The sequence below is a fragment of the Brachyistius frenatus genome, unplaced genomic scaffold, assembly GCF_029030835.1.
Source record: "Brachyistius frenatus isolate BFR_SWC_R1_liver_20210118 unplaced genomic scaffold, ASM2903083v1 Contig_104, whole genome shotgun sequence".
Lineage (NCBI taxonomy): Eukaryota > Metazoa > Chordata > Actinopteri > Embiotocidae > Brachyistius > Brachyistius frenatus.
The window spans coordinates 552036-579012 of record NW_027210703.1 but is presented as its reverse complement, the minus strand read 5'-3'; the positions used below and the strand labels follow the sequence as shown (position 1 = coordinate 579012).

Genomic DNA, 26977 nt, shown 5'->3' with positions numbered 1-26977 from the left:
AGCCCCCCCAACACATACACCTTCCCACAACCTGAAAGGACTTCCTGTTGGCTCACTGTGCTGAAATGAATGCTGGGCACAAGCCAGTCTTAGTTTGCTGATGCAGACGTTTCATATTATATCGCCCAGTCAGCAATGTGGTAGAGCGTTATCCTGATAGGCGCAATGGGTCAATCTGCTGCTGTGGCATTGCTATAGAAAATTCTGGAGAATTTTTTTTTTTTTTTTGGCCTTATCGGTCATGACTATATAGGCCATAAATCTCAACTCAAATGTAAATGTAAAAAAACAAAAGAGCAACCTGCAACAACAACAACAACAAAAGAGATATCCCTTTATCTAATTTATAAATCAATAGAATTAAATAAATGAACAGAATTCCTTATACGGTCCATAAAAACCTTTTGTTATCTGATCGAATTTCATCCTCCTTTGTCGTTCTCGCGTTCCCCAAATTCGTAAATGCAAATCACACAGAGATGACAGTGAAAGTTAGACAAGTCTTTTGTCTCCGACACGCACGCAAACTCACAAACAGAAAGGATAAAAAAAACAGAGGAGGGCAAATCAGAGGTGACCAACCCTGCAAAACACAGACGTCAGCTGTTTATTTTTCGCCGAGCAAACCGGCCACATGCTGTTGAGAATCCAGTCACGTTTCTCCTTAATCACGCAGCACTTGCCCTCAACAAATGAGGCTAATTCAAAGGACTGAGGGGTAGATGCAAAAATTGGGGGTTTATAGGTACGTGCAACTGAAATACAATTTTCATGTTGATATTTTACAGCGTCATAAAGCTGTAATTGGGTATTTAGGTTACCAAGCGACGGAGCAATCACTTGTCCTTTCCTTGTCGGTGCCGCTGTTAGTCGTGCGATTCCGGTAGGAGCGTGACCTGGAGGTCAAAGGTCAACGGCTGCATGATTCCCTGTCTCCTAATTAGTTCAAGTTACGGTTGTTCATTTCAGGTGGGCCTGACCCTGCTCTGGGGTTTTAACCTAATTAAACCCCCCGAGTCGAGAGAACCAACATCATCCCAAAAACACACGGACGGATGTATATGGAGATTGCAAGTTTACCTTCGAGTCCTATAGATACGCAGTTATCGATTAGCTGTCTTCTCGGGTAACTAAAGAACATATATCCGCGTGTGCTGGCTTCATTGTTTTGTTGTTCGAATCTTCTCTACAGAGTTTCCCCGCGCGTACCCGCTATCTCAACTTGATCCCGACGAGACTTCATTTAGCATTCTCGTATGCTGACTGTTGTAAAACTTAACAACCCCCGGCACCTTCCTGTGTATGAACTGCAGTTTTGTCCGTCAAGAGTCGCCTCCTGCCAGGCAGATGCTCCATCTTCCGCCGCGGGGAAGTGAGGAAGCGCAAGACCGCCCCGCACTAATCAGAGAACCACAGGCGAACGGATGAGGATTAATTAAAATGGAAAGTGAGGTTGAGCCCCAGTCCTGCATCGCCTACTGGGAGCCAGAATGCAGAACTCAAAGCATCCTGAAAATCTGCTTACGGTCCGAGAAAAAACAATCTCAGTGTTGCGAGGAAAATCCCTGATTGCTTGTACCTTTTTTTCCCCCCACAGCTTCCTGAGTGGATACTTATTGGTCGCATCTTTGATGGTTGCTGTCTGGGTAAGAATCTGCCACGAGTATGAAACAAAACGCCCCAGAACGTTTTTCCCGGCAGGCGTTTTGATTTAATACCAAAAACGTAAAACTTTCAATACGGCCAAATAATTAAGATGATTCAGTGGGTTTTCCCTTGCCTGGTGCGACCCCAATATTACTGCACCAATATGGGTCTGGGCACCCTCCATAGAGAACCGTTCCATCCCCGAAAGCGTTCAGCGTTGTTTTCAGGTCACCGGGAGTTCACTCGAGACTTGCGCTGGTCACTGTCACTAGCCGTCCAATCGCAACGAAGGACGCGTTAAACCCACCGACACTGGCCACCGATTGGTCCGCCCCTTCAGAGTGGCGGCGTAAACACTAATACGAGTTCCCAGACTGTTTTCGCAGCCAAGAAACCAAACAAATGAACCGAGACCACCTGAAAAAAGTGAGTTCCCTTTCTTTTTGTGGAATGACAAGCCACATAAGCAGACCAAGCAAAGGAAATATTAGACACAGAGGTTATTTATAGGAAAAATTAAAAAGCTAAACTGCAACTAAACCAAGCCACTTGTTACAAAATGCCAATAAAGTCTTATTAAAAAAAAAAGAAAAGAAGAAGAGGTCAGTCATTATTTTACAGTGGGCCCTTTTGAAGTGCTTAAACATCTGGCTGACTCTTGAGTTTTCTGGTGAGAACAGTCTCTGAATATTCCTCTTCTAATCTGTCCTAATAAAAACAAGAGTGGGAGAATCCAGTGTTTAAAACCTATCTTGTCTTTCGTGAAGTGAATTTCAGACAGCCTCAGCTTCGGGAGTCTGCTCTCACCTTGGTCTCTGCTTTTAATAGGTGCGCTCGTCCGTCCCCGATGCCTGTGAACGGAGCGCTGGCAGGCGTACGTGCTAAAAAAAAAAATCCGGAGGGAAGGTCTCTTCGGATGGGTGACTTTGCATTTTTAGGCCGGGACGCATCCACTGTGAAAATGTTGCTGCACCTGTTTTGCAACAGCTGAATGCTTGAATAGTTCAGCGACGGCCTTCGAGATAAGTTTGCTCCCATTTGGTGGGTGCAGTCGAGACTGAAAAACCAATGCAGCTGCGGCAAACGCCCGATGAATCGGTAAGGTTTAAAAATAAAAAAAATAAAAGGTTTTAAATTACTAACATGGAGCATTTGAAATGTTTTTAAAACTTTTGCCTGCTTTGCCCTCCATTTATTAAACGGAGACCGACCACAACAGAAGACTAGTCAACCACAATTTATGTTCAAGAAACACATTTCAGAGACACACAAAATACTTGCAACAGAAACGTTCGAGTTTCTGACAGGGTTGGCTCAGAGTTTGAACTTGAGGCTGATGCCTAAAAGAATAAATGAAAAAAAAGAAAAAGAAGACATGCCTCCGGGTTGTAGTTAAATAAAATCCTGACGCACCAGAGCATCTTTCCTAGCCGGCTTCTGACAGCGCTGTCAGCCGAAGAGTCAATTACACTGAACAATAAGAGCATCGGGTTCAGAATGAGTTCGGCCGACTTCGCCAACACTCAACACAGCAGGTAGCTGGAGAAGCCTACAGAAACAAGTTGTGCCCTCTGTTTTAGTCATTTTCAAGACAAGACTCGCCATGTTCAAGTTTACAACCTGCCCACGAAGTCATGCCGCGTCGTTTTCTACAATAACACCAGCTTGAAAAACGTCTCTCCTCGACTCGTGATTCGAAACGCCGACGTTTAGGGAGCAGCCCTAATTTCCCACAACACACCGCTGGTGTGTCACTTTTCGCATGTGTAATTGAGGGCGACGTGGCGGGTTGCCTTCGAGGAGACGCCGTCGGAGAGCGGTGCACCATGAAACCCGCCATTTGCACAGTTTCTCCAGTACCTCTCGAAGCAGGTTTCCAGTGTAGCCCACTCGGGTATAAACGGCGTACCGGCTAGGTCCTCACGGTAGGTACAAGTGTGCGCTGGTGTGTGTGTGTGTGTGTGTGTGTGTGTGTGTGTGTGTGTGTGTGTGTGTGTGTGTGTGTGTGTGTGTGTGTGTGTGTGTGCAACGTGAGGGCCACGCTAAGCAGGTGAGTTTTGCAGCCTGCAGCGTCTCAGTTGTTCCGAGCCAGAGAGGAAAGGTCAGTCCCGCTGAGGTGGGAGGCTGGAGAGGAGGGAGAGGGGGGAGGCTGAACAAGACGGGCGATGCGGAGGAGTCACTTTGTTCGGGACAAGTCCTGCTTTCAAGCATGCAGGGAAGAAAAAAACACTGCAGTGATAAACAACAGCTGAACACAATCAGTCCACTGACGATGCCGTCCAAGTCTGTCCGTAGAAGTGGTGTCGAAAGATAATGCACTCACAGGCTGACTGAACTCAGTTTAACCGAACTGAGAGGTCCTGATGGATCGGGCCTTTGATGTTTTTCAGATTACATTTTGGATGTCTTATTAATAAGCACAGGCGGGAGAGTGTGTTTGTTCGAAAGCGTCTGTGTATATCTGTGTGTGTGTGTGTGTGTGTGTGTGTGTGTGTGTGTGTGTGTGTGTGTGTGTGTGAGAGGGATGGGGGGAGGTTGGGTATTCCTCGCCTCTACTACAGTGTTGGAGCATACTCATCTTTATAGTATCCAGCTGTTGTTCAATCCAGAGATTTGGCTGACCCATGCGTATCTGCCCATCTCTCCCTTCAAGCTGTGATAGTAATGTACTGTCCTGGAAACATGCCAGTATTCACTCAGCGTAGCGGATATAATAATAAAAAAAAAAATCACAAATCCTCTCAGAGCTGACAGCTTAGGGATTTTTCCACCCATATTATTATTATTATTATTATTATTATTTGCACATCTCCGGCACCCTGGGTGTGTTCGAGCAGTTACTTTGTTGACAAAAAAAAGCCGCTTTCATGTGCATCGACCTGTTGGGAGTGCAGCGGTGTCCTTTAGTAAAAGCACTACTCCAGTAGTTTTCTGTTCTTACGGCACAGGAAGTCTAATATTCCATATATTTCATGTATTTTTTTTTTTAGTATGTACAAGTAGAAACACCATATAAAGCAAGATCATTTACAATGTTTTTTTTTGTTTGTTTGTTTTGTATAAGTTGGGTCTTATTTTTTACAACTTTGGCCATGGCAACAATGTCGTTAGACTGATGACACTCTAAAAGAAAGTGGAGCTACGCTGTGATAATACTGCAATCAGGGAAATTGCTGAGACCTGGGAACATGGCAACATTGATAAAAAAGAAGGCAAAAGGAAAGAACTTGTCAGACGGCAAACTTTAATAGCCATAAAAGTGCCAAATAGCTAACTTGACTCCGCCCACCTATTGCTCACAGCTTCAGTCTGGAAACCCGGTTCACATCATAGTTTGGTGATCAATGCTGATTTTGTTAAGGGGTGCTCCGTTAGTTTCTAAAATTAATCCGGGGTCTATACGCCCATTTGAATGCAACTACCGGAAGTAATTCTCAACGTAGCGTCGCCAGACCTAAATATTCACACAGTGGACTTAGGTCTGAAAATACCAGGCGACCAAAAAAAAAAAAAAAAAAACACCCCAATTGATAAAATTTCCTCCAAGCCCGCAAAACGTAAGGATTTTCTAAACAGCAACATCAGAGTGTATTAATGTCCACTCAGGCAGCTGGGATTTGGGGAACGACTAGTGTTCACGAGGAAAACAAACAGGCAACCTAGCTGAACCGAGGAAATCTGCTCTACTTCTGATGTCAGAATACTGAAAAGTGACCAACAATAGATATTATTTCTACTTGTTTCGGTGTAATGCCGAATTTTAACATTTGGCACATTCTGGCTAATTTACAGAGCGATTAGTTTTCTCAACTTTCACCACAAACGCTGCTACGTCAAGTGACGTCGAACCTCGTTCTCGGAGCTCCCAAATACGTTCCCCCTTTTCCTCGTGGGATTTACTCAGTTCGACATGTTTTCTCCCACACTGAAGCCAAAACATTCCCACTTCACTGTTGCTCATGAACTCACCATTAATATACATGATTAGCAATAAGATATACAGCATGTATCAAAAGCATTCATCCTGAATATGTCTTATAGCTCGAATTTTAGTATACATCCGTAAGGTTAGGTAACATTTCTCCTGCAGTTCCTTGGATATGTTAAATTGATCTCTTTTCAATGTTCCAGTGAGGTTAAAGCGGTATAACCTTCCAGAAATCCTTTACAATAAATATGCAATGCATCCTTGCTCTCCAAAGACCAGGAAAAAAAAAAAAATAGGGATATAGATTACAGAAATGTCAACTGTTTTTTTCCCCAGGTTGTTTTGTTTTCATTAAAATACAAAGGTTTCTGTTCAAGTTGTAATGTGAAGAAGATATGATGGTCAAACTGCTGCCGGTTCGTTCAGTTTTTTTTTCTGGGAAACTTGGGTCGTGTCTTAAAATCGTATTAACCAGTAGAGCCACAGACATGCAGCTTTGGAAACCAGTGTGAGAAAGTAAAACTACTGCAAAAAAAAACTATTGCATTAGATTAAATGTAGTCCAATTCCATTGACTGCACATTTCAAGATTTCCCTGCGCCACTCACTGAAAGTCTGATCAATACGTTTTCAAGTATTTATCAGCAAGGGACGTTACTACTACTCGTTACGCGGAGGGGAGGGGAGGGAGGGGAGAGGAGGGGGGATTTGCGGTATTACGGCCCCAGACGCACGGCGCGGATCCAGCCTTAAATATGCGAGGACTTTTGTTCCAGCTGAGAGGAGGGATGAAGATAACGGAGGGCGCAGCAGCAGCAGCATCATCATCATCATCAGCAGCAGCAGCAGCACCAGCACCGCCACCGCCGCGCTCGGAGCGCAGCAGCGGCACACAACAAGACAGACACACGCGGAGACGACCTACATTATTTTAGTAGCGCAATTATCCGAGAACTCCCCGAGGTGTTCGGCAGTCGAAAAAAAGAAAAAAGAAAAGAAAAAAAAAAAGAAAAGAGGAAATTAATGAAGAAGGAGGGCGAAGTGAATTGCGCGACTCTGGCGTGACCGGTGTTGGGGAAGTGTGGTTTGAACGCAGACAGAAAAGAGGGGAAAGTGTCCTGAACAGAGAGGAACATGTCTTTCTGCTGGACGAGGGCGATGAGTGTGAAAGCAGGGAAGCCTTTGATGCGATGATTGCTTCTCTGAAAAGCCTCCGCTGGTGAGTTTCATCCACAAATACTTTATTTTTATTTTTTTTTAAATCCCAAAACTTTTTTTTTTTTTTCGGATTTTGAACAGTTTTCCTTGTTGTTGAACCTGAAGCTGTTATTGTTCATGTACGATTTCTTTAATAGGCTAAACTACGGTTATTTAATTGAATTTAGTACTCCAACGAGTCAATATAGACTTTACAGTGTTCCTCGTTTATTTTGCGGGATCACAGTGCTTAAATATCCCATTAGTGGTTAACGGTGCCCAGAACATCCACGTCGAGGTCGTATTTTATTTTTTTTAAATTATTTTTTCTTCCAACTTCGGCTGCATCATTTCCTGTGGTGTCACACAAAACAGGTTGCAGGATAAATGCAAAAATTTCCCCTATATTTAGTCAAGATCGAGCCAAATTTGAATTACAACTAATGGACAAAAAGACAGAAAAAAAAAAGGAAGAAGCTGTTGGTATATTTGAGTTATAATGGTTAAAATGTCTGAAGCAAAGTTATTTGTTATTTTTGTTTGCCGGCGTTGTTGTCGACCTATTTTGAAGTTAAAGGTCTTCTGAATCCATTCATTAAAAAAAAAAAAAAAAAAAAAAAAGCCCACAACACTCTTGTAATGTCCGTAAACATTCGTCATCGTGTGTCGTTTTGGGGCCGAGTTTAAAACACTGACCCATATAAATGCTCTTCCCCGTACGATTTTTTTTTTTATTTGTATTAAATCGTCTGAAACTATTTTTGCTAAAAGCCTAGAAAAAAACAACAACAACAACAACAACAACAACAACAAAAACGTGCCACTACTAATGCTTTCACGTTCAGCTGCTTTGTTGTTTGTGTACATCTGTCTTTTTGTTGTGGAGTTACACCGTCCGGGAGCAGTAATCCTCGGGATAGTTTGTTCTATAAAGCTAAAAAAAAAAAAAAAAAAAAAAGAATTGGGCTACAGCAGACTGTGTTTTAACTGCAGGATTACAGACGGCAGCCTCATTTCGCCCTGGGACGGTGTGTGTGTGTGTGTGTGTGTGTGTGTGTGTGTGTGTGTGTGTGTGTGTGTGTGTGTGAAATCACGATGCTTTACTGTCACTTTAAAATCTGATCAAACTGCCGTTTGTCACCCAAAACTGTATCGTTTTCCAAAACTTGGCTCGTCCATCGTGTGTGTCGGATTTTTTTTTTGGGATTCTCGCCTCACCTGCAGTCGTGACATAAGCCGGGATCAGCACTTTTCAGTAAAGGTGCAGAGGGGTAAGCGGGAAAAAAAAAAAAAAAAACACTCTCGTCCTCTGCTCCTGTCCTAATGAGGACACGCATCACGTCGGTTTGCGGCTCAGGAGGAGCAGATCGCCATCAAGGGAGAACCAAGGATTTGGACGCTTGGGATTCTGCCAAATGGGCAATTTAATCAGAGGGCATTTTATGCACAGGAAGTATGTCAGTCTCCTTGTTAGGGGGGGATGATTTATCTGGACTGTTATATTGGGCAGCCGCTCCAGACCTCAATTGATTTCAGCCTCGAGGCGAAGAAGTATATGACAAGTCTTTAAGTGGTTTCTTTGCTTGGCCTGCGTAGCCTCAGCGCTAGAAAATCTGCATCGAGACCTTCGGGCGATTAGCGCGATTTAGCTCGTACGCTAACGCGGCGGTTTGTCAGTGCGTCGATCCGGTTTGTTTTTCGGCGGTTTGGCACGTGAAAAGTTCGCCGTTTCATACTTTTTGGAAACTTAAAAAAGTTCTGCAAGCTGCACGGTTTCGTGCGCATTGCGCGGGTTTGTTTTTGCGCCTACGAGTTTTGTAAATTTCCAACGCTGTTTCGAGCGTTTAAAAAAAAAAAAGGTCTTCCTGGCACTGGAACGGACTCAGGACGTGGAGATTGAAATCTCGGGCGAGGGTTTCGGGTGAAGTTAGCTCGAAAGATTTGAAGTAACAGCTTCGATCACAGTGACAGAAAAAGGCTCGCTGGTAGAGTCCAGAAACTCTTTTTTTTCTTTTTTTTACATGGCGAAGAGTCTCCCACATGATTTTGTTTTTTCAACATCTACTTATCAATTTGATGTGATGTCAGTAGTTCTTCAGTGCCTTTTAACTCTCTCCACCAATGGAAACGCAGGCAGCGGTCGGCTTGTGGGCAAAAGGGCTTGTTATAGGGCCCTATTGTAATCCAGCATATGAAACAGTGTCTATAGTCTGTAAAGTGATTGGTTGACTGACAAAAATGACATTTCGTTAATCATTTTAACCATTTTTCAAGTAAATATGCAAAACATGAACTTGAATATTTCCTGCTTTTCATAGTTTTCTAGGAAGTAAACTCCATATTTTTGCACATTTGACAGCAGATCAGACAACGCACACAGTAACTGGTATTACTGGTATTACTATTATTTTAATTTGGGCTTCAGGGAGTAAAGATGGCAAATTATCACTTATTTTTTTACCATGACGACCAAATGAGTATCAATAAGAAGTAGTTTGTTGCCACCTCACAGTTTGTTCATTAGGGAACACGACTACCTCCGTCTGAGGCTTTCTGTCTGTTCATTACTTCACACACAGAAGAGAATGAAAGCAGTTCAATTAAAAACAAAACTTTCCAACAAATAAGCTCAACATCAACTAAAATAACAGAGTTCCTCTGCAAGACCCGGACCGCAAAAAGGAGACGGAGGACCAGTCAAGAGTTGTTTTGTACTTCAGTGGTGCAAATTTGTCAAATTTGCCATTAATAAAATATGTAGACAAAATTAGACTACAGAAAACCTCAGGATTTAGGGACCCCCGAGGGTGCGGGACCCCTGGGCGGTTGATCGTCTAGCTTCAAACTGGGCTGGACTGTCCTTTGGCAACACGAAACCAAAACATGTTGAGGTTGTTTTTTTTTTTTTTCGGAATAGGAATAAATATCCAAAACAAGAAGTGGCAAACATGAATTTTTGATACAAAGCCCCGGGACTTTCAAATGATCAAGCTGCGAGATGACATTAGCCTTTCATTAGTACCCAGTGGCTTTCAATAACATATTAATGACTGCCAATACAATCCCAGATAGGCAGAAGTGAAAGCCTCGTCTGGAAAAAAACAAACATTAAATCAGACATTTTTTTTTTTTGTCCATTTCATTTTTCTATTCGCTTTAAATGTCAATTTTTGCAAATAATGTTCAAAGTCGATAATGTGCCCCAGCGTTTCTCCATCATTTTAAATGTGTTAAGGACTCAGCCTGCCTTAAAGAACTGCAAAGAATCTTCTTTTTTTTTTTAAATTTTTGTTTATAGCGTTTTCTTTATGTTGACTATCCACCAGCGGCTGTAGCTGTATTCCAAAAAAATAAATCCATACACACATACCATACACACACATATACACAAGCTCGTCCCACTAGAAGGAAAATGAGACATTTGGGTGAGTATTTCACTGCAGCTTTGACTTCTTTCCAACAGCAGCTCCTTAATACCAGGCTTAGCCAAAGAGGCAGCAATCTGGGAGAAGGTGTATCTGAGCCTGGAACAAAGCATCCTCACATCCACCCACCACATTTTCAGTCTGATTAACATCACACTTATACTCAGTACGTTTTAGAAGAAGAAGAAAAAAAAAAATTGAGATTTTTACTTTAGGTTTTCTGCCACTTGTTTGTCTTTTCCATCAGCGTCTCCACTGGACCTGCTTTTTTTTTTCTTTGCACATGAAAAGCATGTATCCAGGGCAGAATCTGTGTTGCACGGCACTTCTTCTGAACCCGCCGTGCGACACAAGCAATATTCAGGCCACACGGTTATTTTGAAGTCCTTTTTGCAGATGAATAGAAGAGATCAGATGTTCACTTGCCACTGGAGAAATGCAAACGAGAGGGGCATGAATAGAGGAAGCTGAAATGTCACCGGCCCAGGGCCTCGTGTCAGCAGCAGACTTTGTGTTATAGTCATGAGAAACAAAATAAATAAAAGAAGAAAAAAAAAACGTCCTGTATGACAACGTTTCTTTCAGGCTGCACGTTTTTCTTTTGTGTTGTGTTTTCCTTTTTCCAACGACGCGTGCGTCATTTCTAGTTTTCACTCTGTTCGTTTATTCGTCTGTGAGCAAATTAAGCGACTGCAAAGTGGAGAACTAACTGGGTTAAGACACACAAACGAGACGCTTTTTCAAACGGTAAGAGGAGGAGGACGAATACTAGCCTGGTTAAAAGACCAAAGCGCAGCCACTTCTTTCAGCTTTTCTGTTTTGATCGTCTCCCACACAGAGCCTGAGAGATTGCGAGAGCGAAGGAGAAGAAAAATGAAAAAGGGCATGTGTCAACATGGCACTCTCATTGTTAGTTGTGTGTGTGGTTCTTTTTTTTTTTTTTTTTTTTTTTACTGATTGTGGTGATTTTGATCTACTTTCAACTCATAGATTATCTGTCAGGCGGCGAGCGTGCATGGGATTTTTTTGTTTTTGTCCTTTATCGGTGGCTTTAAAGCCGATGAGAACTGAGCTCCTGCAACGCTCATTTTGGCCCCTACGTGTCGAGAAGTCGTCCGTCCGGTCGTGGAGGCGATCCGAGAAAGAAAATGCATCAAAACAAGAATTAAAAAAAAAAAAAAAAAAAAGGGGCTCGGCATCCTTTAAAGCGGTCTTCGGATGTTCGAAGAGCAACTAAAACTCCATTTCACCTTTCTGGTTTCTACTGTACGCAGTTAATGGTTTAGTTGTGAAGCCACGGTGGAGTGTGAACTTCTCCGTCACTGTGTTCAACCGAGTACGAGCTGGTGAACGTCTTCAAAGACGAGGCCGTGCGAAGGTTTCTTTATTTGTACAACTCATTGCCATCAAAGAGTCCAAAGCCACACAGAACATGACGTCTTTGAAGGGATAAAGAGATCAGGCCGGCAGTGCGATGCGGCCAGTAGAGGGTCATGACCTCTGTTGTTGTTGTTTTTTTTGCATCCACCCTTGCGTGCAGACATTGGGTATAAATGGTTTTAGCCTTTTAGAGTTCGGATAACACAAACTCTGAACTAGATTTTCACTGAACTTTATATATTTTTTTTAAAGCAGCCAAGCCATTTATTCCTCTTCCCGGTCCAGACAGATTGATCCTATCACCAATCGGAAACATCACTTCCTGTCCGGCAGAAGGTCGGACAAAGTGAAGAGCTATCGCACACTGTACAGTTAGAATAACAAATGTAAAAGCCACCATTAACTGGCTGTATGTTCAATCATAATTTCATCTACTCATGTCTATTTTTCTATACCCATTAAGCCAAGGTCATTGGGCTGGAAGGCTTTTCAGTATGCAGCAGGCAAAAAAAAAAGAAAAAAAAAAAGAGGAGAGTGCAGTTATTCAACGCGCTCCAATCGGGAATTTACTAGGAGAATAATTAAATGCAGTTATTGCAATGATGTCACCGTTATACAAGCAGGTGACTTAAAGATGAGGAGAGCTGATTGTGTCATTCTTGTCACACCTACAGTCGCTGCTGCCCTCGTACTGGAGTATTTCCCTCCGCATGCATGACAGTATTGGCAATTTGTCAAGATGCTTTATAAAAAAAAATAATAATAATAATAATAATAATACAAAAAAACAATAATTAAAAAGCAAAGTGCGAGCGTTTTATAACGAAGAGACCTCCGCAGCCTCGCAGTTGTCCTCTCTCAGCAAAGGCACAAGTACCAACGATGCCGTTCCACCACCGCAAAACCTCTTCGGTGCGTTTTGCCATCGAATAGTTCTCCCCTCATCCAATTCAATTTTCAGTTCAGTTTTATCGAGGGTTTAAGCAGAGAGGGTTTTGCACCCTGCACGGTTCATAAAGCCGTTTAAAAGCATGCGGCTTCCAATTTGGCAACGCTGTTTTATGACACAGTCAGACCTGCGATGGGGGTTTGAAAATGTGATCAAACCAATGCAGCAGAACCTCAGATATTATACTCTTCTGGTGAGGCCAACATTACCAGCAATGCAACTCACCTGCTGTCGGTCTGGCAAAAGATTTAGGTCTGTTGTTTTGTAAACGTAGCCCAAAGTTAGCTGCTCGCCTCGACCAGAGAGAACCAGATCTGGAAACATCATTCATTTTGAACTCTACACACCCGGAGCTTTCAACACCTGCCGAGACTCTGATGGGTAAAATTGGCACGCTCAGCCAGGTATCACCAGACCTAAAATTCCCTCTGTGAATATATATGGGTATATGGCCAAGCAGCCGAATAGGCAAATACCTCGGGTAAACTTTGAAACTACTGGAGCAGCATTTAGCCAATCGGCATTGACCACCATTTACCGTATGCGGTGTGTGCCAAAAACTCACCAGGCTGTAAACAACGAGGACCTTCCCTCAATGCGAGGAGAGTGCAAAACTATTTTTGGTAAATGCAGACCTGTTTTTAAAAAAAAAAAAAAAAAGATGTAGGCAGTGGTTTTGATCCGGCTTCAATTCGAACCATGGTATCGCCACCAGCAGAATAGCGGTGCCTAAGTTTTGAAGAAAAAGGGGCAAAACCTAAATACAAATAAAAAAAGATCTCACCAATGAAAGTTGACGTACTGTAGCGTGAAGGAAAAGTACCATTGCTACGGTTACCGGCAGTTTTATACTCCGTGCGCAGCGTTTTAGACGAGTCGTGCAACTCGACCCGACAACTACAATAGCTGTTGTATTATTGAGCATCCAAGAGGCCCGAGAGCGGTGGAGGACATGGACATGTCACCGTCAGGGTGGAAACACCCGGGGCTCCTCTCTCCGACGTAGCATTTATAGATATTTATTAAGTTTCTTTTGTAGTCGCATAAAAAAAAAAAAAAAAATTACAAACATTCAACATTCTGTCCGGTCTGTCGAAGTAGGTGCAACATAGACGAATCTTGTGATTCAATTCATTGAATGATTCATTTCCCATTGGGTCTCCGTTGTTTATGTGGGGCATGATGGCAGCGCGTGTTGCATGTTTTTTAGCGAAAGTGCAAATCAACAACATACCTCCGGAAGTGGCGTTCCCTTCAAAGACGCCCGAACACCCGACGGACACGTCAGCCTCTTGGTAATCGCGTCTGTGACCTGCCAGCAACAGGAAGCCGTGATCCAAACGCCCACCGCACACGCCTTTTTTTTTTTCTCTGGTCTTGTTCGTGCCCCTCCGGCTGGTCCGGGCTCGGCTGGAAACCAGGTGGGATTTTGGAGCGGCCCTGTCAGATTAGCACGCAAAGCGGGTAAACCGTGCCAAAGAGGAAGCGCTCCACCTGGACAGCAGGAAGGGGAGTTGAGGGGGGGGATTATCCAGTTATGTGAAAAAGGAAAAGAAAAAAGACAAAAACAATAGTGATTTAGTCGTTCTTTTGTTTCAAAGATATTTTTTGAATTACACCTTTAAACTGTGGATTTGAAAAATGCGATTTTGGAGACCTTTTAGTCGTTTTACACAGGTTTTTTTTGGACAAAATTGCAGAATACATGTGACAAATACCATCAGAGGACGCAAAATCCGCTCAGTTTAGACACGATTTAGTCATTGCCGACAAATGTCCGGTGTCGGACCGGATTATGAACATTAGGGAACAACAAGCATATCAGAAGTTTACTTTCCTTGTTTGACATAAACTACAACGCCTTCCTTGACGTCTCCCCACCCCCCTCATTTTCTGTCCATCACTTCTTCCCTCAAATTTCTTCTACTTTTTTAAAAAAAATTTTATTCTGCCATATTTCTTAGCATTTCCTTCTCTTCCACTTTGTTTGATCTGAAAAATCAACTTCAAACCTTCTTTTTTCTCTTTTTAAGTATCCTTACCTTTTAAATTCGCAGAATCTTAGTACTTCTGCCACTTGACTGAGGGACATTCATTTTTTTTTTTTTTTTTTTGTGATTCTTTCCTATAATAGAAACTCAAGGCCGCACGTTTGAAATTCGTCACCAAGCAGCTAAACACACGGCCCGCTGTGCCAGATTTTACGAGTGCACAGTCGGTGTGAGCGTTGCCCTCAGTGTTTTACAATCAGCGTTCAACATGTGACCTGCTCCAGGTTAAGATCCCTCTCGCCTCCTATCAGTCAGCTCCCCCCGTAATGCGTGACCTCCCATCATCCCTCTGATGCACGTTGAAGGCTCCGATGCATCGCTTCTGGTAGCTGAGACGACCTAATTTGTCACATCACATAGGCACTGCACTGAGACTAATTCCCTTCCCTCATTTATTTGTGCTATTATTAATATTGCAGACGGTGCACTTTGCATGACGTCGCACGCAGTCTTTAACTGTCTCCTTGTCGGAATGTGGAATTATAGCAGAGTGCTTTACCCAACGCGCAGTCTGGGACAGGACCGACGTGAGCGGATCCGTCACTGTGACCCACTTCCAACACTTATCACACTGTTGATACTCAAAAAAAAACCCCCACAAAAAAAACCCGCCCGTGCTCTGCCTGTCTCTTCTCTTACGATGGATTTTAGGTTTTTCGCATGCGATCCCCTCCTTTTCGTTCCACCCGAGCTTTACGTCGGCGTAACCGGTGCAGCGCCTGTTGGAAATAGCCCGTTTGGCAGCAAGGATTCGGGGCTCGCGGTATCGCCGGGTGGATTTCTCGACAACAGTTGGCCGCGGGTGGTGGATAAAGACGCGGCAGAAATGTCATTTTGTTTTAATTTGGCTTGCGTAAAAGTGAAAGTGAGGCGCTCAGCTGCTGCCCCTCGGTGTCTTAATAGCAGGGCAACCCCTGCGGTCGCCTTTTTATGAGCGTTAATGGACATTAAACGCGTTGTGAAGGAGGGACAGGGCACGCGCTGCCACGTTCGCTATTAATAATAATATCGCGTGTCCAAAAGGCACAAACCGTGGATCCCCACGAGTTTGAAAGAGGTGGGACAAACGGTGGTGGAAATATGTGAAGGACAAACAAGAGATTTCTGAAATTACATATCGAGAGATCGACATGGCATTTCCTGTAAATACATCTGAGATGCCCGCTCGCATGGGTGGGGGAGGGTGGAGGGGGGGAGGGAGGAGGAGAAGTAGCCATTTAAAAGAAAACAGAGAGAGAAACACTGAATAATTAAAGGACAAGCCAATTTCGTTTAGCACATTGCGTTAGTGGTAAAAATCGGAGTGACGGGAATAAAGCAACAGGTATTAGCAGAAAGAAAATAAAGCAGAAAAAAAAATTTAAAAAAAATGTCCGGACTCCAAATGAAATTGTCAAAATAAGCTAAATAAAAAAAATTAAAAAAAAAACTGGTACACTCCATGATGTTCAGATAAAATAAATATATTTCAACGTGTAGGCACAGAGGCAAACAATTAATATAATCCTGTTTGTCACAGGCACAAGCTCGCAGCCACGCTCGCGCACATTTGACTTTTATCTCTACTCCCAGCGTGCCAATTTCAAACACCGCAGCCAAAGCGAACCCGCCCCTCGCTCGGCTGCGGCGGTGTTTCAGGGGGTCTTTAGGTTTTCCTCGCAGCCGTTGAACAAATTGGAAATGGGTTTGCTTGACCAGCACACAGTCCCGTAAAACGTTGGCAACGGGCGCGAGGATTATGCTGATGTACACATAAAGTAGGGAAGAGATTACGTCCCACCGCCGCGGGCTGGATTGTGCGATAGCGACGGACGCCCCCGATCCCCCCCCCCCCCACCCCCCCCCCATTTCATTCATCGAGTTTTTGCTACTAAAACATGCAAAACCTTTTAATATTTTTTAAAAACGCCTCAACACTTTTTAACATTTTGTGACGATGAATGACGTTTCACACGTTTGACGCTAAAAGGATAACGAAGAGCTTTTTTTTTTTTTGATGTCCCTTTTTTGTTGTTGTTGTTTTGTTTTGTTTTACGTCGTCACAGCAGGAACTGAATAATCATAATTCTTAAAACACCAGCGTGAAATACTTTTTTTTTTTTTTTTTTTTGTTTTTTAAACTACTTCTACTCTACTCTAGGGTAATTGGTTTACGTGCAAGGCCGTGTGGATTGGTCGAACACGTGAGCCAATGCAACCGTGGCAACCGCCATCAAGAAAAAAAAGAAAAGAAAAGAAGTTCAATAAATCTATGCTATGATTAAACTGGGAGAAATAGTCGAACGCCATCTCTGCACGGAGCGCCGCCGTTTCCTCCTTTAATAATCGATTTGTAGTCTTTTTTTTGTTTTTTTTTTGACGCAGAGATTTTGTGTTTTTCACGTTTGTTAAATGGAAATATTTTAATATCTTGCGCATCATTTGAAACCTATTTTTTTTACCAACATTATGTCGGAAACATTTGGCGCATTTGAAAACCTCCGGATCGACGCTGAATTCACAAAGACGGCGATACCGTCGGCCTGCTGCTTCCCGTTTGTACTTTTGTAACTGTACATCCTTCTGGGGTCTGACAAGTTTTCTGTTGGTTTTTTTTTTGTGGTTTTTTTTTCTTCCCCTCCGTGTATTTCAGACATTTTGTTTATTTAAACACAGATGCGGCTCCTGACACGATCTTGTTTACAAGCTCTGTCCCAGACAAAACCCGAAGGGGGAAAAGACCAGGAGACTTTTTGTTTTCCTGCTTTGCACCCGACAGCTGTTCTGCCAGCGAACCTTTTAATATTTGCTGCTTGCATGCCGGAGGTCTCGGGGGGCCGTCACACTGCAGCGGGTGCCAGAAGCCGTTAAAAAAAAAAAAAAAAAAAAAAAAACTAGCACACACACTCACAACTCCTTCACCACCGCAGCAGCAGTCAAACACACTTTTAACAAACTCCAGCAGACACACACACACACACACACACACACACAGAGAGAAAACACACAGTGCAAAGGCACGATCTCATGCTCTGTGATCCTCGCGCTGTTGTTCTGTCCCAGCCGCTTTAATTGGGGATTTGAGCCATGCAGGCTCTTGTCTTTCTCACTGTGACGAGCTAAAAATAGCTGCGAGTGTCAGAAATAAGTGTCAGAAAAACCCCCAGCCGGGCTCAGGCCGCGCCTCCTGTCAGACGGGAGTCGCTCGGCACTGAGATTCGCTCTTTTTTTTGGGGGGGGGCGTCCGAAACTCCCGAATGACAGGGACGATGCCGTCCGATGGGAAACCGCGCGAGATCACGTTCACGGTTTCGTGCACCCGTCGCGACGAACGTTTTTCGCCCCGAAGCCATCATCTCGATAATTGCTCGCTGTCTGTCACCGTTTTTTTTGGTGTTTTTTTTCACATTTCGCTGCGATTTGTCTAAGTAACGGGGAGAGGTCGAAACGTCGGGAGGCGGCGGATCGGGTGAAACTTAAAAAGAGCCGAGCACCGACGGCGGCTTTCCCGTCCAAAAAAAAAAAATGAATGAAGCCATAATGCGGGGGCGAGAAGATGAGTTCAAGTTAATTGACAATCGTCCCCCCCCATCCTCTCCCCCTCCCCTCACACCCCTCCTTTCTTGCTTCTGGCGGCGTTACAGCAAGATAATGATAGGAGTCGTTGTTCGCGGTGGCGCTTTGTTGAATGTGATCCCGGGAAGAAAATGATCGTGTTTGCAGTTAAATCAGATGAACAAGCAAAAATGTTTCACCGGAGCAAAGTTGCTGATTTGAGCAATTTTGGAGAGCAAACACGACACGCGTTGATATATAAAAAAAAGACTTTGGTGACCATCCTCCACAAGGAAAAAAAAAACGCTGATACGACGGCCAATTAATTAATGTCGTGATTGTGTGTTGTTGGTTTTTTTTTCTTTTTTTTATTACACTAATAGTTTGATTATCATAACCACGGGGGGTGTAAAGCAACTTCGGAGAACCAAGTAATGACTAAATCCGCCGCTGCGTTCAGTCACCGGAGAAGGTCCTAATTTGAACTGGTCGCAGATTGATGTAAGGCGATAAGGGGCCCAAGCTGAGCGGCTTGATGAGTTTTGTCCGATGACAGAGCAGCGAGGACAAACCGAACACGGCCGGGGAAGTTGAACTATTTCAAACAATTACGCGACAGCGGGAGTTCGCCCGACAGTCTGCGGGACTCTTGCCAAAGGGTCGTCCGAGGGGAAGTTACAGACGATCCCGCTGGCTTCGATGTTGTTTGAATGTCGGCGTTAAGATCGGTTGCTCAGGGAAGAGCTGGCCCCTGTTTGGTTTTAGGATTTTTTTTTTTTTTTTTTTTTTTTTTTGCAAATAGGTTTTTACCAGGGACGTAATGTGGCAAGCATCATACCGGTCAATCTGGCTTTGCGGTATTTGGCCAGACTTTGGCAAAGGACGCAAACCCCAGTAGCAACCGGATGGAATTACTTTGCAAAGCAATCAAACGGCGTCGTTATTCAATTGAATTTCACAGAAAAAGTCTTCTCGGAAAATAACTGCAGGAAAAAGAAGAAGTGAGAGGCCAAGATATCACAGTAATTGTGTGATTTCGGTGTGCACGGCTGGGAAATTGAATAAGACTGAACTAATGTGACAGCAAACAACGTCACTTCTGCAACTGCACTTAGAGATGGCTAATAAAAAAAAACATAATTATTACAATGAATGAAACAGAAAAAAATAACACTACTTCTGAAAGATTACCAGCAGGGTTGAAAAAAAAACAAGAACCAGTGTGATTACTAGTAATTAACAGTGTGATTTCACAATACCGGGGCTAAAAAAAAAAATAGAATAAGATCCTCACAGTAACAAACAATATCACAATGGTCACTTTTTTTTTTATACAGATTGTAAAAATGAAAACATATTTGTAATTTAGTGTATTTGTGTAAAATGATCAGTATAGTATATAACCAATTATAACTTTATCAAATACACATTTATTTGGACACTGCACAAAGACCACAATGACGATTTTGTGTATTTTGAAGAAAGTGTATTATTTAAATCTTAAACTTTATGAAATTATTTTACAATGACCAACTGTGAGTTATGAAATAATAGTAAATATTCAGTGTGTCGGTGTGTGTGTGGAAACTACAGAGTAATACACATACTACAGGGAGTTCCCTGGAAATAGGGGTATACTGTGTTATTCCTTCTATTGTTAAATAGATTCCTGTTTATTTTACATAAAGCAGGTTTGTATTAAATTACTGGAGGTGCCACGTTGGGAGTTTTATGTACGTCAGAAGTCTTAAACAACAGCAGTAACAGCCCTTGAAGTGACTGTTGTCCGCTCTAATCGGAGAGCGTATCATTAATAGAAACAACAAGCGGCTCTGCGTAATAGAAAATAGTTTAGATAACTAACGCCGTAACGCGACACTCATGTGACCGCGCTCCACGCAGGGCGAGAAATAGATGGCGAAATTACAAACGCATTTATTCCCCCTCTTTCTGACTTGATGGATGGGGTCAGTCCCGGCTGTGACTCCAGGGGTCGCGACCTTTGCCTGGACTGCGGCTTTTATGATGTGCGCTGGGAGAGGCAGGGGAGGAGTGATGCCGACCCCCCCTCCCCCCCCCGACCCCTCACCTCCCCAACACACCCCACCCCACATTGGCTGGAAGGGCTCAGCAACTGACAGCCGTACCCCGCCTGAGATATCACACACCTGCCAGTCTCTGTCTCTCATGACTGAGCTCAGGGGAGGGTGAGATGGGGGAGGGGGAGGGGGGGTTCAACACGTTTACATTTTGATCCCCCCCCCAACCATGTACTACACACAGATCTGAGAAAGGAGACTAATATTACTTCTAAAAAGCCGATATTTGTTGCTGTCAATCGGTTTTATTGTTGTTTTCCGAGCAGGAGAGAAGCTCAATAAGTTGTCTGAGAGCAGCGAGACGACTACAGGACGACAAAACTCACGCTGGATCGTAGAGGAATACATTTTGTCAATAAATTACGAAGTTCTTTAAGGCGCCACTATGTCATTGTGAGAAAAGTTCAATATTGAAAAGGTCAAATCTTAAAAATAAAGAATTAAAATGTAAAAAAAAAAACAACAACTAGAAATGAATGCATAAAAGTCAGAATTGAATACAGTGTTTTTGAGCTGTAGTCGTGGCCCCTGACCAACTCTAACTGAAGTCCAGGATTTCACCAAAAAAAAAAAGGGGCGAGGACATCGGCGTGTTCCTGGCGCGTCTGCGCTCTGATATATCGGTCTAACACGAGTCCTGGGAGTTTAAGAGCGAGCGAGTGTTGGGCTGTGAGTCAGCGCTTCCCAGCCAGCCAGCCAGTATAAGAGCAGCTTTGCATGAAGAGCAGGGATGAGACAAAGACCGTGCGGCTCTGGGACTGTCGGCCACTCTGGCACTCATCGGAGAGGCTGCAGCGAGGGCGGGTCCCCTACCCCACCCCCCACCCCCCTCACTCTGGAAACCGTCTGATGGTGAAGAGTGAGGAGCTGCAGCTGCTGCAGGTTAGACCCAGTTTGGATGTGTTTTGGATTGTAGTTTCGTGCCGTATATATAGTATCTCTGTTTGTTACGAAACGGGGAAACTTTGCCGTTGGAGTGTCGTTCACGTTTTTTTTTTTTTTGCTGTTTTTTTTTGGGGGGGGGGTTTGGAGGTTTCTGTGCAGCTGTGTTGTGTTGAAGAGTTGTTTCTTTTTCTTTTCTTTTGGAGTTAGTTAGCTTCGTTGCACGTACCGCAGCAGGTCGGAGTGTTGGAAAGGAAATATATAATTTACATCACATTCTGTCCCAGCACTGTTTTATTCAACTGGCAAGGCCAGACAGTGGCAGAATAATGTAATTATGTAATATTTCACCCGGGCAGCGTTTTATAATCAGCGGGCCTCTTTTTGGACTCTGGTCCCCGTCAGTTTGCAGGTTTTCATTCTGTAACATTGCTGTTTGTTTTAAAATATAGGTTTTGACCTTGGTGTTGAATTTGATTTAGTTTGGAGTACATTTTTCTACTTGAATTGTACCCTTACTTGTTTTATTTTCTAAAACATATGAAATCATTGTATTATGACAGTATTTCCCTCTGAAAAAACAAAACTGTTGATAATATTCAACCAGTATGGAAAAAAAAGTTTTCTCAATTCAGATGAGTGAATTAATATAACTGTTATTCATAATATGCTTTCCATTCATGTCGGTTATTAAAGCAAATTTGTCTGTCAATCTGAGGCAATATTCTTATGTAAAAAAAAAAAAAATCTATTTCATTAATCCATTTATTTTTGGGAATCTGGAAACAGAATCCTACATAGAAATAACTGCACTTAGAGCTTTCTCCATACAGCAATTCTAAAATATTGATTATAAAAACAAAACATGACAGCTCTGATTAACAATGAGTTGCCCAAAATTACAAAGTTGTCTTGGAGCATACAATATATACTGTACAATACTAATATTAATGTACAAAGTATCCCCAACCCCGCATTTGAATAAGAACTATTAGATCCTTAAACAAGCCTTATGGAGTCGACATTTTTACTCCTCGTCAGCATTTTTGTGATCATTCTTAAAAGTTGTACTCCACTGCTGATTTGATCTTTAAACAAACTGCATTCACAGAATCTGTGTCGCTCTCAGCCTGTTGCTGGCGACGACTGCTGTTAGAGTTGGTTTTAAACCCAGATGCCTCGCCCAGGGGGGAGAGCGCTCATCTCACCGAGGCCTCATCTGCTCTGTCAGAGGCGTCGTGCGAGGCTGGGCGCACTAATACTTTTAAAATATATATATATATATATTTTTTTTTTTTTTTTTTTTTTTTTTTTTTTAGGGCAGATCATGTGTGGACACTTCCGGGGTGTTAAGTGCTCTTAATGGTACGTTTCCAGTCTCTGGGAAGATAAAATGTCCTGAATGAAAAGTGAGATGTATTCTTTGATAATCGGTTAAGTAGGGATTTTGTTGTCTGTGACACGGAGATGGAGGTCGGTCTCAATAGCTGCCGCATCTGCTTCACATTGGGCAAACTCTGCCATTTAAAATGGGTCCTTTCCACTTTGTTCTTCCTCATACCGAATGACGGATTTCTAAGAAAAAAAAATATACGAAGGGACATAGTCATTGACGGGACTTGAAATAATGTCACAGATTAGTTTTCTTTTGTCGGGCCGGATTGGTTTCGTGTTTACTGACTAAGCAAAGAGAAAGCTCAAAAAAACTGATTTTTTTTTTTTTGTCTTTGCTTCATTTAAGATCCACATTGGGAGCCCGGTCACTTTTCAGCATGCAGCAAGCTGCTACAAAATGAATCATTTAACACCCAGAGCAGGACAGCCTGCTCAGAAAACTTGTATTTGTGCTGGTTTTTAATCCATCTGGTTTGTCCTGGTTTTTCCATTAGTGGGAACAGCAGCCTGATGAGATGGACGGGGGGGTTAACAGTTCTTATGTCTATTTTAAGAAAAGCTGAAACTTATGAGAAGCTCTTACTCACTCGTCCTGTGGGTACGTGGCTTCAAAGCTGAAGGAGAAGAGTTATGTTTTTTGGGGATGTTAAACTAATCTCTGCCCTTAAAGCCATATTTCTCTATTTTGTTAAGACTTGTTTTCTCTGTCTCTGTGTTCTGTCTAGGCCACTCTAAAGGGCATGTTATTGACAGGAAAACATCTCTACAGAGGACTTAACTCAAGTCTGATTCCAACTTGACTGCCACTGGTTATGAAAATCGGCACTCCAAGACTAAAAAGGTACGTCTCAACACAAGTTAATGCTTAAATGAAGTACAACAATGCTTTGACTGGTATTTGTTTTGGCAAACTACTGCAAACGCAATGCCATCGTATCAAATGTCGAAGTCGTTAATCGTCTGTGTCTCTTTCCAGGCAGGAGGTAAGATGTTCGTGGAGTCAGTTGTCCGATGGGGCGCGTGGAGCATCCTGCTCCAGTTTGGACTGGGTGTATCCGCTGGAGGTTGTCCTCCACGCTGTGTGTGTCGACCCGAGGCCAAAGAAGTGATCTGCTCCGGCAAACATTTAAATGCGGTGCCAGAGGGCTTTTCCAGCGATGCCAGACGTTTGGATTTATCCCACAACAAGATTAAGACTGTGGGACGCCGCCAGTTCTCAGGCCTCCTGCAACTTCAAGAGTTGGACTTCAGTGATAATTTTATCTCCATGATTGAGGTGGAGGCCTTCCAGGGCCTTCAGAATCTCAGGACACTTCGGATTAAGAACAACCGTCTCAAGATCATCCCCGTCGGGGTGTTTTCCGGCCTGTCCAGTCTGCGCTTTCTGGATTTGAGCCAGAATGAGATTCTGGTCTTCCTGGACTACACCTTTAAAGAAATGGGGAACCTGCAAACGCTGGAAGCTGGAGAGAACGACTTGGTCTTCATCTCCCAGCGGGCTTTCGTCGGTCTGCAGAATCTGCAGGAGCTCAACTTGGACCGCAGCAACCTGACCTCCATCCCCACCGAGGCGTTGTCCCAGCTCCAGAGCCTGACGCGTCTTCGCATGCTCCGTCTCACCATCACCGCGCTACCCAACAACGCTTTCCGACGGCTCCACCGCCTGCGCAGCCTCATGATCGCGAACTGGCCGGCGCTGGACACCATGGCTGGCAACAGCCTGATCGGTCTTAATTTGACCTCGCTCGTCATCAGCAGCTGCAACCTAAGCGTGGTTCCTTACTCGGCGCTTCGTCACCTCGTGTATCTACGCTACCTGGACCTGTCCTACAACCCCATTGCCGTTATCCAGGGCAACCTGCTCGGGGACCTCCTGAGACTCCAGGAGTTGCACCTAGCTGGGGGGAACCTGCTGCGAATAGAGCCGGGAGCGTTCAGGGGACTGGCCTACTTCCGTATGCTCAACGTGACGTCCAATCAGCTCGCTACTTTGGAGGAGAGCACCTTCCACTCTGTTGGGAACCTTCAAGTGTTGCGGTTAGACGGGAATCCCCTCGCGTGCGACTGTCGACTTCTCTGGGTGGTCCGTCGCAGGCTGCGCTTGAACTTTGATGGCTATCAGCCCACCTGTTCCTCTCCCGATGCGGTGAAACAGCGCGAGTTCAGAGACTTCTCGGAGAAAGAGCTCCCGAGGCTGTTCACCTGCCGCCCCGCTCGCATCAAGGACCGCAGGCCGCAGGAGGCGAGGGTAGAGGAGGGCACGACGGTTCTCTTTTCCTGCAAGGCCGACGGAGACCCATCCCCATCCATCACCTGGATCTCATCCCATAAGAATGTGGTTTCTCCAACGGGAAGAATCAGAGTTTTACTGAACGGCACTCTGGAGGTGCGTTTTGCCCAAGTCCAGGACAGTGGCACATACCAATGCCTGGCAGGCAACGCAGCCGGCAACGACAGCCTGACTGTCGGCCTGTACGTAAAGGGGCTCCCGCGTAACCGAACCATCCCTTACTTCCCCGAGGAGAGCTGGGCGGAGCCTTCCAATCCCCAAGCTGCCAACTCCTCCGCTCAAATGGCCAAGCCGTACCCATTTGACGCGAAGACCCTGATCATCGCCACCACCATGGGCTTCCTGTCTTTCCTCAGCTCAGTGGCCATCTGTTTTGTCTTCATGTTTTTCTGGAGCCAGAGCAAAGGTCAAATCAAGCACACGGCGACTATTGACTTTGTTCCCCGGTCTTCCATGGGCGGAGGAGGAGGGGATGGAGGTGATGGTGGCAGGTTTACCATGAAACTTATCTAAAGCCAGTGAAGAGGTGAAAAGGGGTCTCGAAAATTGACTGCGAGTTCTTTCTGCACCATTGACCGCCACTGGAACTTTGAATGACAGAGACGTCTATTCGAAGGCGCCTTCGAGAGGCAAATCACAGCCAGTTTGTTGCACTTGTGTAAGTCCTCTTCTAATTTCAGAGGCGAAAGTTACATCTCAGCAACCTTTTGGCCGTGTTATCTAACTAATGAATATCTCATGATCCGGGAATAGAAACAACAAATTGTAGGCAGAGCTGTGTCATGGATGCTGTTCATTTGTTCGCAACCACTCGTACTTTGAATAAGTAAATACTTCCCTGGCAAAGCTTTCTTTTTTTTTTTTTTTCTTTTTTTATGTAGCATGTAATTACAAGAAGTTGTATTTTTGGGTCGTAACACGTGAAGACAGTTCGAGTTTGGCACATAAATCACGTTTTCATACCAGGTGCTTGTGAAATCAGTCATATTGTACTAACGTGCTCACTTTCGTCTTCACTTGCCAACACAAGCCGAGTCAACATTTACCCTTTTTGACCCCCCGGGTGGCTATTTCTGCTCAACCACGGAGGTCAAACACTATCGATCGAGCATGGGTTATAAGACTTTAACGTGTGAATACAGTATGTGACTCTGAAGCTTTTGATACATGCAATAAATATATGGAATAGACTAGCCAAATCATTTCTGATTCTCATTTTTATGGGTACATTTTGGGCATTTTAGAGCTTCGTAGAATGTTTCAAGGTTGCTGCATTGGAAAACTGTGTGTTTTGCTGTGGGTACTACTTATGTTAAAAGATAACGTAGCAGTGTAAAGGGACTGATAGCTAACCATGATGTGCATAGGAATGTATCCCTTCCCGTTTCATACTTAAAACGCATTCTTTCAGGTATGTCTGTCTTTCTTTTGGTACCTATTCATTTAGCATGTGGTTTTATTAGAAGGTGATTTTTTTTTTTTTTTTTAATATATTCGAGAAATCACTTTTTTTTTTTTTTTTTTTTATCCTTCACCCACACGAAACACTGACAAATATGTGCCTCAGTAACGTTCTCACCATCGACAGAGAATGCTCACGTGATCATTGTTATCTTGTAAATATTTAGGTCAAGGGCGTTTGTGTGTGCGCGCGCGCGCGTGTGTGTGTGTGTGTGTGTGTGTGTGTGTGTGTGTGTCTGTGTGTGTGCGGTTTAGTCTATCATTTTATCTAGTTCTGGGGATTAGTGTCACTCAAATACGGCACTCTTGTTGTGTGTAAACTTAACTCCGTAGATGCACTACGCACAAAGTAATGCTTTATTATGCCAGGAACAGCGGATGTAAACGATACACACATTACGGCACTGACGTGTTTGTTATTTGCTACCTTGTAAATGACTTTTTTTTGTTTGTTTTTCTTTTCTTTTTTTCATGTTGTGTCATTAAATGCCTATATTTAAACCTGCCTCGTGCGTGTGCGTATGTAATGACTTGACTATGAAATCATAAGCAGAAACGAACGTAATCATAAAAACCAATCTGTCAACGGATGCTCATCAGAAATGACTCAATTGTTGGGAAAATTGGCAGGAGAACAACATATTTTCTTGCATAACCAAAGCACTTAATCTCTTATGCCGCGAGTGCTTTGTGAGGACTGTGTGTTTCTATGAGACAGAAAGTGGCCTTTAGCCCCTTT

The 26977-nt window shown here is 43.7% G+C and overlaps 1 protein-coding gene across 2 annotated transcripts; it reads left to right on the top strand.

Annotated features, from left to right (window-relative positions):
* Window positions 1-6373: 6373 nt before the first annotated feature.
* lingo4b (leucine rich repeat and Ig domain containing 4b) lies at window positions 6374-26739 on the top strand. Of its 2 annotated transcripts, none has more exons than XM_069711953.1 (3): window positions 6374-6794; window positions 23213-23328; window positions 23464-26739. In XM_069711953.1, the coding sequence occupies exon 3, from the start codon at window positions 23476-23478 to the stop codon at window positions 25288-25290; it is 1815 nt and encodes a 604-aa protein (XP_069568054.1). In that variant the 5' UTR covers window positions 6374-6794; window positions 23213-23328; window positions 23464-23475; the 3' UTR covers window positions 25291-26739. The 2 variants fall into 2 exon arrangements, with proteins under 2 accessions (XP_069568054.1, XP_069568055.1); XM_069711954.1 differs by lacking the exon at window positions 6374-6794 and adding an exon at window positions 20948-21092.
* The last annotated feature ends 238 nt before the right edge of the window (window positions 26740-26977 follow it).

Bases quoted from the DNA above. Each gene is read 5' to 3' on its own strand.
- lingo4b (XM_069711953.1), top strand. From the start codon at position 23,476: ATGTTCGTGGAGTCAGTTGTCCGATGGGGCGCGTGGAGCATCCTGCTC.